Source organism: Pseudopipra pipra, chromosome 2 (assembly GCF_036250125.1).
Source record: "Pseudopipra pipra isolate bDixPip1 chromosome 2, bDixPip1.hap1, whole genome shotgun sequence".
NCBI classification, from domain to species: Eukaryota; Metazoa; Chordata; class Aves; order Passeriformes; family Pipridae; genus Pseudopipra; species Pseudopipra pipra.
The window spans coordinates 33613114-33626981 of NC_087550.1; the positions used below are offsets into that span (position 1 = coordinate 33613114).

Below are 13868 nucleotides of genomic sequence, written 5' to 3' on the forward strand. Positions count from 1 at the left end.
CTGAGGGCGGAGCGGGGGCCGCCTGCGGCACGGCGGGGTGAGGAGCCCGCGCAGCTCCATCCCTCCGGCGACTCCTCCCGTCCCGGCCCCTGAGGAGGGAGCGGAGCCGCGCTCGGTTCCAGCGCCGCCAGCGAACCCGCCATGTCCGGCCAAAGCCTCACCGACCGCATCACGGCGGCGCAGCACAGTGTGACCGGTTCGGCCGTCTCCAAGACCGTGTGCAAGGCCACGACCCACGAGGTCATGGGCCCCAAGAAGAAGCACCTGGACTGTGAGTACCGGGCGGGGACGGCGGCCCGGGGGCTTTCTGCGCCGAGGAGCAGGGCTGTCCGGCCTGTCCCGGGGTCCCGCTGCGGGGCTGCCGCCCTTCCCACCGGCCTCGTGGGGACGAGAAGCCTCCTGAGGCAGAGGAGCTCTGTGTTCCAGCATCGGGCTTTCCCGGAGCGCGGGGGGGGGGTGGGATCGGGGACGTGGCGATGGAGAGCTTGGGAGAGGCTGTTCAGTGTATCTGCTCTCCATAAGGGGCCTTGCTGGCTCTTCCCTATGCACAGGGCCCTGGACAGTGTGAGCTTCTGAAGGACAGGACTTACTCTATACCCCTTCCTTGGAAAGAGAGAACCACGGAGGCCACGCAGAGGAATGGGCTGCAATTTCCTTACTAATTGATCTTATTTGTGTCTTGCTAGGGGCAGCACTCCCCCATTCTCAAGAGGAGGTGCAGGAGTTTCAGGAAGGAATAGCTGATCACTGATCTTAATTCTTTTTCAGGTAGTCTACTAGGAAAAAAAAAAATCCTTCTCTATCAATCAGGTAATTCTTCCACGTAGGGAAATATGTGAAATGAGTGCTTGAGGGGCATATCTCTCCCAGTAAGGATGTTCTTCTAGCTCGTCTTTCTAGTCTGTCTCATTCACTTGGGAAGATGGATCTAAGAGAACTTCTTTAGAACTTCAGTACCTGAACTTAACATCCCATACAGGGATGGACCATTTTTCAGCTTCTGTTAGAAATAAATCGAAGGCGGGAATGCCTCAAAGGTTTTCTATCAACTCCGATCCACCCAGGTGATTATGAAGAGAATGATGAGCACCAAAGTTCACATTAGTGTATCTCCTACTAAGCTGTAAGGTCACAGGACTGAGGAAGTTCTTCGCTTGAATACCTGATTATCTTGCATCTGTTTATTCTAGGCCTTTTAAGGACACCCCCCCTTCACTTCACCCAATATATAATGAAAGGTACTGGATAGAGATGTGTGTCTGTGCCTTTTGTATGTGTGCTTTCTCCTTTCCTCCCACCCACATCTGTGAGGAGAAGGTTGAGTCTTCATGCATCTTGAATTTGTGCCTTCTGAATCGCTCTGTATCCAAATGAGAAGATCAGATGACAGTACTAGGGTTAATTGTGCTGTAGTTCTTTCTTCTTTCCACCAAAATGTGTCTGCATTAAAGGTTTAAGAAATTCTTGTTCTGCAAGCACCAGAGAGGGATGTGATCAATTTTTTAGGGTAGCCCCAGAACAGCTGCCTCTGTTTAGTTCTGGTATTCTCTCATCCATTTAATCTCTTGTGTGAAGATGGTAGTAACTGAGTGACTTTGTTATTTTTGGTGAGCCAGGGGTGTTAGAACACTGAGGAAATCTTTGGGCATTAAATAACTTACTCTCATGTGGAGAAAACACCTTGTCATATGGCTTATGTATGAAATTGTGATGTTACTGAATTTCACACAGCAGAAGTGAGGCTTTCTGAAAAACAAACTTTGTCAGGTTTAGCCTGTAATAGTGCTAAAAGTACAGTTTCAGTAATAAGGTGTTTAGGAGCTGAATTATTTAGTGGCAAAGCTTTATGAAAAAGAACATCAATCTGGCCAGAAAACTGCTCTGCAGATTGGAGGATGTCTGTGTGTGTGTAAGAGGGTGGTGTTCTGAGCAGGGCTACTAGGGGACAACCTAATTGAGACCTCCAGGGTGCTGCTGCAGAAGGATGCCTGGACTTCCTTAGAAAGCTGTCTGGTAGCTGCTGGATGAGAAGACCATTTCTGTGTCTCCTTTTTCTACTCTAGATTGTCACAGGTTCTAATTTCTGCCTCTCTCTGAGAATTCTTTTATCAGAGCAAACCAAACTTTTTTTTTTTTTAATTAGTTTTACTACTAGTCCCTTTTTTTTTTTAGCAGTTAAAATAGATCATGGGTAGATAAGTTTTGTATGCTGCCCCTAATATGTTTGTTAGAAGTCTCTGTTCCTGGCATCAGGAAATGACACATGGTCTTGTATTCTGAACATTTTCTTTGTTCATACCCTTTATGGTTATATGTTTAAAAATAAATATTTTTTGCCCAGGCTGTGACTCAAGCCCCACCTCTGAATTATTTGTACGTACCTTCCTTTTACAACAGTTTAACTAGGTAAGTCCTATGAACTGACATCTCATTGTGAATGACAATTAATATACCAGTCTTCATAGGCAGCATGGTGCTTAAATATTTTTCTGATTATTGTTTATTGTGGTAATATGGTTAAAACTTGCTTTGTTGTGTCCTGGGTGAGTGGATTAGCTGAGTTTTCCTATACTGCCCTGTAATGAAGTCTTAGTTTTGTGGCATTTTCTGTGACCATGACACGCCTTGCTGTTAACATGGTCTCTGTATTTCTTGTACAGATCTCAAGATCTCTGACTGTCCTGTTACTGAAATTCTTTCTTCATTAAGCTTGAGCTGTCATGAACACATTTAAGTAGCTCAGCCTCATGTTAACTCAAATAAATGAGGGGAAATCCAACAGAAGTACTTGTGCACATGATTATTCCTGTCCTTATTTATCTTGCTCTTGACTGTGTATGGAGATCCAAAACTGAAGTGCTCCATCCTAGGTTTGTATATTCCCTCTGTATGTCCCTCAGTGACAGTTATCACAATAATCATCGCAGGTAAAAAGGCATTCTTTTCTTAGCCAGTAATGATTAAAATATAATTACTTCAAAGAATGCTCTTTCTCTCCCATTACAAATATCAGTTGCTTGTTTGGTTTGAGGGAGAAAGAATTTTAGTGAAGATGACTTATGATAAGTAAAAACAGCATCTTGAGGTTGTATACTTGAACTCACAGTATTTTTTTTTTTTTGGTCCTGTTTTGAAAGTCCAGTCTTTCAGCTGGGATAAGGATGCTGTTTGGTAACCTAGGTGCTGCTTTTGTAGTGGTGAATTCCTTGTTTTACAGAAATCAGACAGGTTTAATAGTCTTGGAACCCTGAAAGCATAGTTCATGAAATTTCTTTTACGGAAAACCCAGTTTCACTAGGACTTTGTCCTAGTTTTCACACCTCTCTGAGCAGTGAGAACTCTAAACTGGTTTGTGGGTTTAACTTGCATGCTGAGATTTATACAACCCTTTCTTTCAAGTTAGCTTTTTGTCGCCATGTTGAGTGCTGTATAGTGATGCTAAGGACAAGTGGTTTAGTTTGTTTGAATATAAATGGTGCTGGAAAACTTGTTGCTAGGTTTCACTCTTTTTTTTTACGTGATTTTGATGGGGAGGTGTTCTTGTATATGTATGTGTGGTGGATAATTAATATTAGGAATACCTGAAGATACCCAGTTAAGGCCAAATAGGAGATTTCACTAGGTTGGTTCAGTGAAACTGCTGTAGCTGTATTAGCTCAGCAGCATAAAACTGTTTGTGTGCACGTGCATGCTGTGAGGTGTACTTCAAACAGCTGTGTTGTGATACACACTTAGGGTTGGGTTCTTGAATGAGTATGGCATAGTGACCCTATCTGCTGGTAGCTAATTGAGTGGTGCTCTTTAAAGGAGAATGTGGATGGATGGCTTGGAAGGAAGTTGTGATGCTGTAATTATCCATTCTTAACAGGAAATCTCTCTAATTATGCCAGAGTGTAACTTCCTTGCCTTCTTATTGTGAGGGAAAATGTGTATTTTTAAGCAAGACAGTAAACCAGAACCCTGCCCTGTGTTGGGTAGATATCTGTGAGAAGCTGTGTAAGTGAAAGTAAACTTCAGGGAGCTTGTTGGGAACTTACTTCCCAAGTCCCTGGTGTCACCTGTTTTGATTTTGTCTAGAGGCTATTTACTAGCACAGATAAAAGTCCGGCTAAAGATTTGCTTCATGTCTGTGCTGGGGACAGCTTCTGTTTCAAAATGAGATGGTATGAAGAGGGTAACTTGTAGAGCTGAGGGATAAGGACCATTGCTTTTCTCTGTATCACCCAAGAGATTTGTAAAAACACTGGGAAAACCAATGTCTTGAGTGTTCTCTTGCCTTTACATGCAAAAGTGTAACTGAGTTGTTTCAGTGATGTGGTGAATTAACTCCTATGTCTGTGGATACTTCTGTGTGCTCCAGTAGAAACAGATTATCCACGTTCCTTTTGTGATATTGTAGTACTTCAAGAAATTCATATTTTGTCTCTGGTTTTGGTAGAATTACCTGAAGTTTCTTGTGGCTTTGCTTCTCATTTTATAGTTGACTTAAATTTCTGGAGGCAATCCATTGTTATTTTTGCTTAGAAATGTTCTGTGTAACTGTAATTATTTCAAATCCAGGTAATTGCATTATTACAACTTTCTTTTGAAGTATTCTTTTTTTCTCTCTGAGTCCTTCCATGATTCCTTCATCATTTCTTCTTTAGCCAACTTTTTCTTTCTTTTTATTAAAATTCCTTTGGAATATTTGTTTGTGCCTTTTAGTAGAGTATGAGCGCTATCATACTCTTCTAGTCTGCCAGAGGGCCAATTTTCTACCACAGCTGCTCATTTGCAGAAAGAATAGCCATTTAGTTGTGCAGCTGTTGTTTTATTTTACTTAGCCTGAAGCAATATTCTACTTTGGATGAAGTAAGAGGCAGGAGCTAAGGAGGAGAAGCTGTAGGACACCTGCAATCAGCTTACTGTGAATCTCCATACTGCCATTATTTCCCATCAGCTGTGACTATTCAGGTGTCATGTAACTTTGAGCTGTAGCTCTAGTGGTGGTCTGTGGGTTTTTTGGGGGGTTTATTTTGGTTTTTTTTTCTTTTTTTTTTTTTTTTAGTGATGCAGTCATCTCTTGCATCTTCTAAAAACAGCACTTGGGAGAGGCCTTCTCATGCAGTTCAGCCTGTGACCTAATGATCTATTTGAGTCTTCATTTTCTAATCCTAAAATCAGTTTTTGATTTGTAGATGTGAAAGTTTTAAGTTGTTTCTAATGACTTGGCTCACAAAGTAATGCTGGTTTGCATAATAATACAAAAGAGATGACTTATCCAACATGGAATTTAAAGCTTCTCATTTTTACTTTGTGTATGTTGCCTTATGTGAAGTACATGATCTATTGATAGAATTCTGGGAAAGTTCACTTATAAAATGTTATGGGCATCGTCCTCCCCCTGGAAAATGCAGCATGTTTTCTGAAGCAGAGACACCTTATGTATTTGAAAGCTTAATTTTTTAAACAGCCTTCTTAAATTTAAGTTTCTGAATACCTTTAAATATTTTCACTCTGAACATCTCAAACATCAATTAATACTTTAAAAATAGTGCACTAGTTTACTACTGGTAGGATATGGGGCTCTTCTGTAAACTGTGAAGTAGCTGTTCCTCAAGCATGCTAGAAGAAATCAGGTAAGTATTGTGAATGACTTGATTATAAAATCTTGAAGTCCTGTAGTGGGACAATTATTAAACATTTCCAGATAGTTTGTAAACAAGTTTAAAGCAATAATATCAAGTATGTGTTCTTACTTTTGAGTATTTTAGCAAACTCTTCTGCAAACTTTGCTTTGTGTTGAAGAATTGGGTGGATTTTTTTGGGTTTTAGTGTGGTGGTTTTTTGGTTGTTTTTTTTTTGTCCATGAGTGTATGAATTTAACCATTTAGATTTCCTGCTGATTGAGATCTTAGCTCTGGAAGGAGTTGTAATTTGGAGCTTAATGCAAATTTGGAGCTTGCAAAGATTTAGGTTGGAGAGAGATTTTTATCACTGATTATGTATGCAGCCAGTTAGAAGTAAGCAGGAAGTAACTGGCCAAAAAATATGCACTCAAGTGGAAAGAAGCTTTTGTTGATATAAAATTGTTGGATTTGATGTTTTCCTTGCTCTTGTAGCAGTTCTCTGTATTATGAATTAAGATCGGGAAGGGGCAGGGTTACTCTTGGTAACTCTGTATCCTTAAAAAGAAATAAGGAAGAAGAAATACTGTTGTAGGTTGTATTTTACCCCTAGGTTTATATCAGAGCTTTATTAATTAGCTGGTAGTTTCTAAATGTAAAAATAGTAAGTTCAGAGCTAATGTGTGGTGCTTTCAAGTCTGCTAACGGTAAATCCAAGTTATGAGTAATATATGACAAATCGGGTATAGGGGTTTGAGAAATTAGGGAACTAAGCTGTATTTAACTGTGTGAGAATAACTTAATGAAGTTAAGCATTTCATGCAGATTTAGCAAATGCACTGGATTTTCTGATTGTGGCTAAACATCTCCTGTGCTGTTTTGCTAAAGGAGCTTTTTTAAAGTAATGCTTATCTGGATCATTTGCAATATTATACAAGGATAAATTAAGCTTTTATAAGTTTTACCTCTAAACAGAATGTGTAAAATAACAAGATCTCCACCAAAATTTAACTTGGACGTGGTAATTCATAGAATGAAGCATAAGAGAATTTACTGGAGTGAACAGTGGTGGCATAAAGGAAAATCCAGAGATTTTAGTTCGTGTCATGACATAAGTAGTCTAAAATAAAATAAAGAAAGAAACCCCAAAAGGTGGGTTTTGTACTCATTCTGAGCTCTCCTATATAATTTCATCCAGACCTATGTTAACTTACTGAGAAGTTCTCCTGAAAAACACTTTTGAAATCTTCACTTAATATCCTTTATTGCTTCCTCCCAAGCAAGTCCTTCAGTCACAACATCCGTACGCTGTAGCAGTGGTGCCGTTCTGGGAGGAGTGATTCTTTTGCTGATGTGGGAAGTGAGAAGTTTGCACGGGTTGAAACTGCTCTGGTATTTCACATATTTACTCTAAATATGGTACTTGCAGTAGCTTGTAGCTCAGCTGTTCCACTTGCTGGCTGTGTGTTATGACATCAACAAAGTATCTCTATTGTTTGTAACCTTTGTCGATTTTTTTTAATAGTTAATACAATTTGAAGCACAAATTGTGAATCCTTAATAAAACTGTTTCCTAGTAAAATATTTAGTGTATATAAAAAGTTTTCCATATTAATAAATTGTAAAAAGGATATTCTTTTATCCATTTGAAAAAAGGTTATAATGAGGTTCATATCATTCCTTAATTACTTTTGTTCAAAAAAACCCTAAACCCCAACAAACCCAAACCAGCCCAGTGGTATTTATCTGCACAGCGTAAGTTTCTGAAGTTACAATAGTAAACTGGATTTCCAACTCGGAGTGGGTATCATACAAAGTTTTAAACTAAACTCAGGCTACAAACAGAAGTAAATGTGTTTTAAATACTTGTTTTTAATTTAAAAAAAAAAATTCTTTGCCTTTAATCTGGCTGTGAATCCACTCAGAGCAGTTCTGGTTGTCTGTGACTTGCTACTCTGTCTGCCAGATGAGAAGGTTGAATGTCTTGGCTATGAAAAAGTAGAAGTCTTCATGTTCCTTGGCATTCTTAAGGGTTGCTTATAAATTGTTTTGCTGTTGGTAGTGTTTGGTTTCTTCTGGGGTGGATACTGAGCTGTAAAATGACATGGCAGTACTTCCGTACCTGTCTTCTGTTCAAGTGTGTGCTTTTTGTATTGGGTTTAGTTTTGTTAGGTAGCGCGTCCCTCTCTTCCCTTATATTCAGAAATCACATGGTCATTTCACCTACATTTGTTTGCAGTTGCACTGGGTTTATTTGGCTGATATCTCTGCTCTTGCTGACAAATGGGTCAATATTTAGTTGGAAATGGGGTCACCCTTGAATTTGATTTATCCCTTTTCCCTCCCTCCCTGCCCAATATGACCATAATAGTTTCAGCCATCATTGCAACCTATTTCAAACTTTGACTTTTTCTGATCCATAATTCTGTGTATTCTGGATCTGACCTTATTTATTATGTGAAGTGTTGAAAGTTGCTTAAACTATTGTGATGGTTAAGCCTCCATACAGAGAATGGTGTCATTTGATTTGGTTTAATTCTATACCTTTTTCTATTTGCCAGAAACCACTGGTGTTCATAATTCAGCGTGTATACTGTTATGAAGAGATTAAAAATAACTTCCATTAAAAATCAGACTGTTAGGAATATCTGCTTGATTATATATTGCAGCTACATACAGCTGTAGTTCACAAAGCAGTTTTTCAGTTCTGGATTGATGCAAAGCTGGCTGCATTAAGTCCTGCTTACTCATGAAATGCCTTCATTCTTTTCTTCTGTCTTAAAAGGGGCACTTAAGTTTAATATTTACATAATGGTTACATCACTTTTTAAGTTTTAAGGACGAAATTCAGTTGGTTTACTTGCAATTACTCTTTATTCATCATGAATCACAACTAGCACTGTTCAAATCATAGTTGCAGGTAAACAAGAAAAATGTCTTTTTGAACAATATCCTTGTGTTCTTTTTTCTTTTGACAAGCCAAGTTTGTTTACTCTTTAGAAATATACTGGAATCCTTAGGTAGATTTTAATTTTTAATTAATTCTCAGGATGACAGTCCATATCACTGCTTTCATTGATATGTTCTGATTAGATTATTTTTATTCAAATGACTGAATTTGGATTTATTATCCTTTAAATCACTTTTCCTGTTGTATGTTAATAACTTGTCTTAAATTCATTAGGGGTTATTTCTCCCCAGAGTGCTTGCATTTCACTCATGAGTGTCACAGTATATAGCATTGGAGAATAAAACTTAAGAGTATCAAAAATACACGTGGATTTTAATCATATGAATTAAAGAAAAATCAGTGGAAACCAAATATGACCACTTCTACATTCATGGGCTGTAGTTATTTATAATAAGGATATGTGATGCATGGCAAGTTGCCACATTTGATTAGGTGTTGAATGGAAAAGCTCAGGATGAACAAGTCCTACCTATAACCTGTGTGACACACAGGGACTAACACACTGTGTTGGGATTTGAGGAAAACTGGTGGTCTGGATACAGACTTCTGTTTTTAGGTTCTTGATAGTTAATAAGGAGCTAGCCCAAACTGTCTTCCAGACCTGTTCAGCTGAAATGTTTGCCGCAATGGTATCATCATTTAGCCTGTCAAATGTAATTAAAGCTAAAACATAAATTAAGTCAATCTCTGAGTAGGTTACTCTGCATTAAAAATCTGGAACACATGAAGTTTGTTTCAGTGCTGAATTTGATGTGCAAGTGCATGGAAATTCAAAGCAGCTTTTGTGTTAGTTCTTAAATACTGGGGAACAGCAAAGTTAGTTTAACCTCTGATGCTTGGGATTTCATTGTTATGGATTTGAAGCTAATGCATTTCCAGGGGTTGATTTTCACTTTTGTTTTGTTTTGGTTTTTTTTTTTGGTTTTTTTTGCTTTTTGTTTACACACAGTTTTTGAGGAGCCTTTCTTCATATTTAATGATCTGTAAGTAAAATACAGTGTGTTGAAGGAGATACTTTTGTCCTTACTTTAAACTGTAATGAGGAGTCTTAGTAGACAGGAATGTGGTCCTGATATATAGTAGGGCTGACACAAGATGTCTTAACACCTAGTTTTACTATGGCTCCATATTCTTTTTAGCTCCCTGAAGTTTTAACCAGTGAACAAACCTTACTTTGAAGCAAATTAAATGACTGTTTTTTGTCTTTTTCGAGCTTTTATTCTGAAACAGTTTCATTTTAGGGATATAATCTGGCTGAAGGTATTTTTTTTTCCTGAAGACCGAAAGGCAGATGTTATTTACTTCTGCTCTTGGCTTTAGTTTATCTTAGAGGCTGTTTGTGATAGGGACATGTCTTTGTGCATGGTAAATAGAGAAATTCCTGTCTGAAGTCTGTGGGTGCTGAGAAGTTCTTTCTGTCTATAATTTCCCTTACCCATCCAATTTCAAACTTAGGAGTTTGAAACTCCGTGTTTGCTCTGAAACTTTGAAACTTGATAACTTATGAAGTGCTCGGGAACAGTCTCTAAAACTGAGGGACGAAGGAAAGAGTTGATCTGGATTTAGGAAACTCAGTCATAGCAATCTTGCTGTAAGAGGATGGGTTCTCCTTTGTAAGATCCTTGGCTGTAACTATTGAAAATCAGTAATGGTTAGTGCATGATGCTGGAAAAATTCAATTCTCCATCTATATCTACTCTATCACAGTATATTTTAAAATTATTACTCTGAGCAGCTTTGATGTGGGCTGTGAGGGATGGTTTTGTTGTGCCGTTGTATAAAGGTGCTATTCAAATGCACATTGAAGATGTACTTGGATGAACCAGAGTGAGTTTTGTTTGGTCAGAGAGCTCCAAATATCTCATGGGAGATGCTAGTCTAAATTGAAGAAGGAAGTAAAAGCTAAATTAGGCAGGCATTTCCAACATTTCTATTAATAGAATGGAAGAATTTAGCTGTACTTTTGCTTGACTGCCTTCCTTCATGAGAGAACCACACGCTTACATTACATGAGTGTCAGTTGGAACAGTTTTGTGGTGATACCTGTGTTTTGATGGGGTAGAGAGGTAATTTTTCTTTGAGCTCTGGTGCTTTGCTTTATCCAGTTTTCTAACAGTTCATGTCAAAATCTGAGCCTGTATTAGCCAAAAGAAAAGGTATGAAAGTGGCTGTCAGTGACAAATCTCCTTTAATGAGTTCACCTACTTTAAGCACAAAAAGTGAACTAGATGGTATGGAATTAATGGGGCTTTTATTAAAACGGTTGCAAGAAGTGCTCTAAATACATGTATCTTGAACTCTTCTAGTTGCTTAAGAAATCATAGTTTAGAAAATAGTGACACTTTTTTAGAATTTTGCTTGTCACCAAATAGGATGGCATGGAAGGAGCAGCTCCATGCTTTTTGTTAAGCTTCTTTCTCCTATTCCCAATGGGGGGGAAAAAAATGAAGATTGATCCCACTTAGGAGTAGACAGAAGTCCTATAAGAACGTCTGGTGTGCAGACTATTATTTTGGTTTCTCACTCTAGAGAAAGATAAATCTCAGACACATTTTGCAAAGCTGTGTGTTCAGACTGTTTTGTGTGACACCAGGGAGTACAAAATTTGGCCTATTTGATATCTGAGATGTTACCTCAGGTACCTAACTGTGTAAACCTGTGCTGTTCTGTGTGTTGTTCTGCCAGGCACTTTGTAAGAGAAGGTTTTTGAATGGTGTTTGAATAATAAATATTTGAAGTTTGAGGATTTGCTGCTTTGCACATTTAGATAATTTGTCAAGAGATTTTTTTTTTCCTGTAAGAAAATGCACTGTATGATATAAGAGGCAAATATTTTAAATTGCTTTCCTCCTTGGTCTCTTAACTGAGATTTGGTAAGGAAATCTTTGCAGCAACCTTTGGGCAAGTGTTAGTTTACAGTATTGAGGATTACTAGTTTGAGATTGACCAGCTTCTTTTATAGAAACTACAAGGAAAAAAATATTCCTCAGCAAAGCTCCTTCATGAAATCTGTGTTTTGTCGCTTATTAGCAGCATGATTTTGTCTTTGCCTTATTTTTCCCTCTTTTCAGCTTTTTCCAGTTTTGTAGGGCTATTTATGTCATTGTTTATAAGCCTTTAAATCAGAGCTACAGTTTTAATTAGGACCTGTTAAGTTCTGTTTAGTCAGCTATGACAGTAAGTGATCATCTGACAGGACACTGCTGTATGTATTTCCTGAGAGATCAATAGAAAAGTAAGATACACAGATTATCCGTACAAAATAGGAAATATTGCACAACTGGATTGTAGCGTGATGTGTGCAAAGTTTATTCATGGTAAGAATGTGGACTAAAACCTATCATCTAAGGTGGTTTTCTCCGACGTGTGAGCATTGTGCTATTTATAAGGAAAAGCATGTAACACTATCTTGTAATAAATAGCACTATTTAAAAACAACTAAATACTTTGGACTTCCTTCTATTTCTTATATGCTGGGAAATGTACCATTTGCAGTAAGCTTATGTATTGTGCTTTTGATATTTTCTATATTAAAATGAACCCAAATTACTTAGTAATTTTTGCATCTTTATGATGTCAAAAGAGCATTATGTAATAATCATGCCATTTTATAGTATGTTTTAAGCTTCCTTGGTGTTAGGTGCAAAAGTTTCCCAGATTTTTTTCCCTTTATCACGTTAGTTTTGCTACTCTGTGTAATTACATAAAAAGCAATTGGTTTCTAACCAATATACTGTAGGGGCAAAAGGACGTGTAGTAGATGCTGTTGCACCCTTAGAATCTCTTGACAGTACAGCTGTTTCATACAACATACTAGAGTGAACTCGTGATGAGAGGGAGTGTATTTCCACAAAATTATATGTCTGGTTTATTGGGTTTTTTGGTGGTTTTTTTGGGGGGGCCAGTAGTTAATCAGACATCCCTTTACTGTAGGTGAAGCTGTAGAAGGTGATATCTGCCAAGAAATATGTCCTACCATGCATTTAAATATTTTTATGGCTAAATTGAATTTATCATCCTATATAATTTCCGGTTTGCTGAGAACGCCAGAACACTTAGTGTATTGCAGGCCTTACACAGTCTGGGAGGCTGCATAGTAGAAGATTTGCTTTGCCATGAGTGCTTTCCAGAAACTGGAAAAACTCTGATATAGAGAAGGTCATAATCTGACCGGGAAACTTTGCTGTGCAGAGGTGGATTTACACACATTCATTGACAATTTCAGCATTGATGGAGATAGGCAAATACAGGGGCATTAAATACATGCTTCCTGACAACTCCCAAAGGCATTCAGGAAAAATGTGCTATTCTTGCTCTAAGTGAGATTCTGTTCAGAAGGAAATTTAATTTCCAAAGTCTCATTTTAAAATAGGCAAGAATAACAGATATTCCAAACAGCTTTGCTAGAGTGAGTAAGACTTCTGAGCTACTGAAATGAGACAAGTGTGTTGAAGTAGGAAAGATCAGATGGCTTTGGTTTTTTATCATTAGTTTTGTCTATTAAACTGTCTAATTAAAGATGCAACACTGCTATTCAAAGGGAAAATAATGTGAATTACATGTGTGTGATTAGTTCTAAAATTACAAAGGTCTTGAATTTTTTGGTTTGAGAATCTGTTCAATGAGATGTGGCAGGAGGTCAGGCTGTTGTTAATGATAGATGGTGGTTTCAGTTTCACTATGCTGTCCTGATGGTACATCACTACTACAAAATTACTTCTAGCGTATCTTTTAGAGTAAAGGGATGCAGAAGCTAAACATCTAAGAAACACCTAAATTACATTCGTGTGAATGCTTTGTATATTTAGAAGATACATGTATTTAGATTTAGAAACTGTGCTAGGAGTGTTAACTGACAAAATGTGCTGTGCTCGAAGTCAGGCGTGTTTTCTGTGTTTGCTCTTCTGTAACGCAGGATTAAGGCAGCCACAGGTGTTGGAAGGTGGCACGGGCTGAGAGAGGTGGAGTTGTTCAGCATGGAGATGAGAAGGCTTCAGGAGGACCTAGTTGCAGCATTCCAGTACCTGGAGGGGGATTGTAAAAAGGAGGGAGAGGGACTTTTTATACTGACAGGACAAGGGGGAATGGCTTTAAACTAGCAGAGGGCAGGTTTAGATTGGATACTAGGAAGAAACTCTCTACTCAGAGGATGGTGAAGCACTGGAACACCTTGCCCAGAGAGGTTGTGGATGCCCCATCCCGTCAAGTGTTTGAGGCCAGGTTCGATGGGGCTTTGAGCAGCCTGATCATTAGAGGCATCCCTGCCCGTAGCGGGGGTGTTGGAACTAGAT

General features: G+C 38.4%; 1 protein-coding gene across 16 annotated transcripts in view; it reads left to right on the plus strand.

Moving 5' to 3' along the window:
- PICALM (phosphatidylinositol binding clathrin assembly protein) overlaps positions 1 to 13868 on the plus strand; it is a 66859-nt gene continuing 52991 nt past the window's right edge. For 10 of the 16 annotated variants that reach the window (XM_064644909.1, XM_064644912.1, XM_064644910.1 and 7 more), the window contains exons 1-2: positions 1 to 271; positions 769 to 810. In XM_064644909.1, coding sequence (XP_064500979.1) covers positions 142 to 271; positions 769 to 810 — 172 coding nt within the window. In that variant the 5' untranslated portion in view covers positions 1 to 141. The remainder of the gene's footprint in view (positions 272 to 768; positions 811 to 13868) is intronic. The other 6 variants (XM_064644924.1, XM_064644911.1, XM_064644915.1 and 3 more) reach the window with 1 other exon arrangement.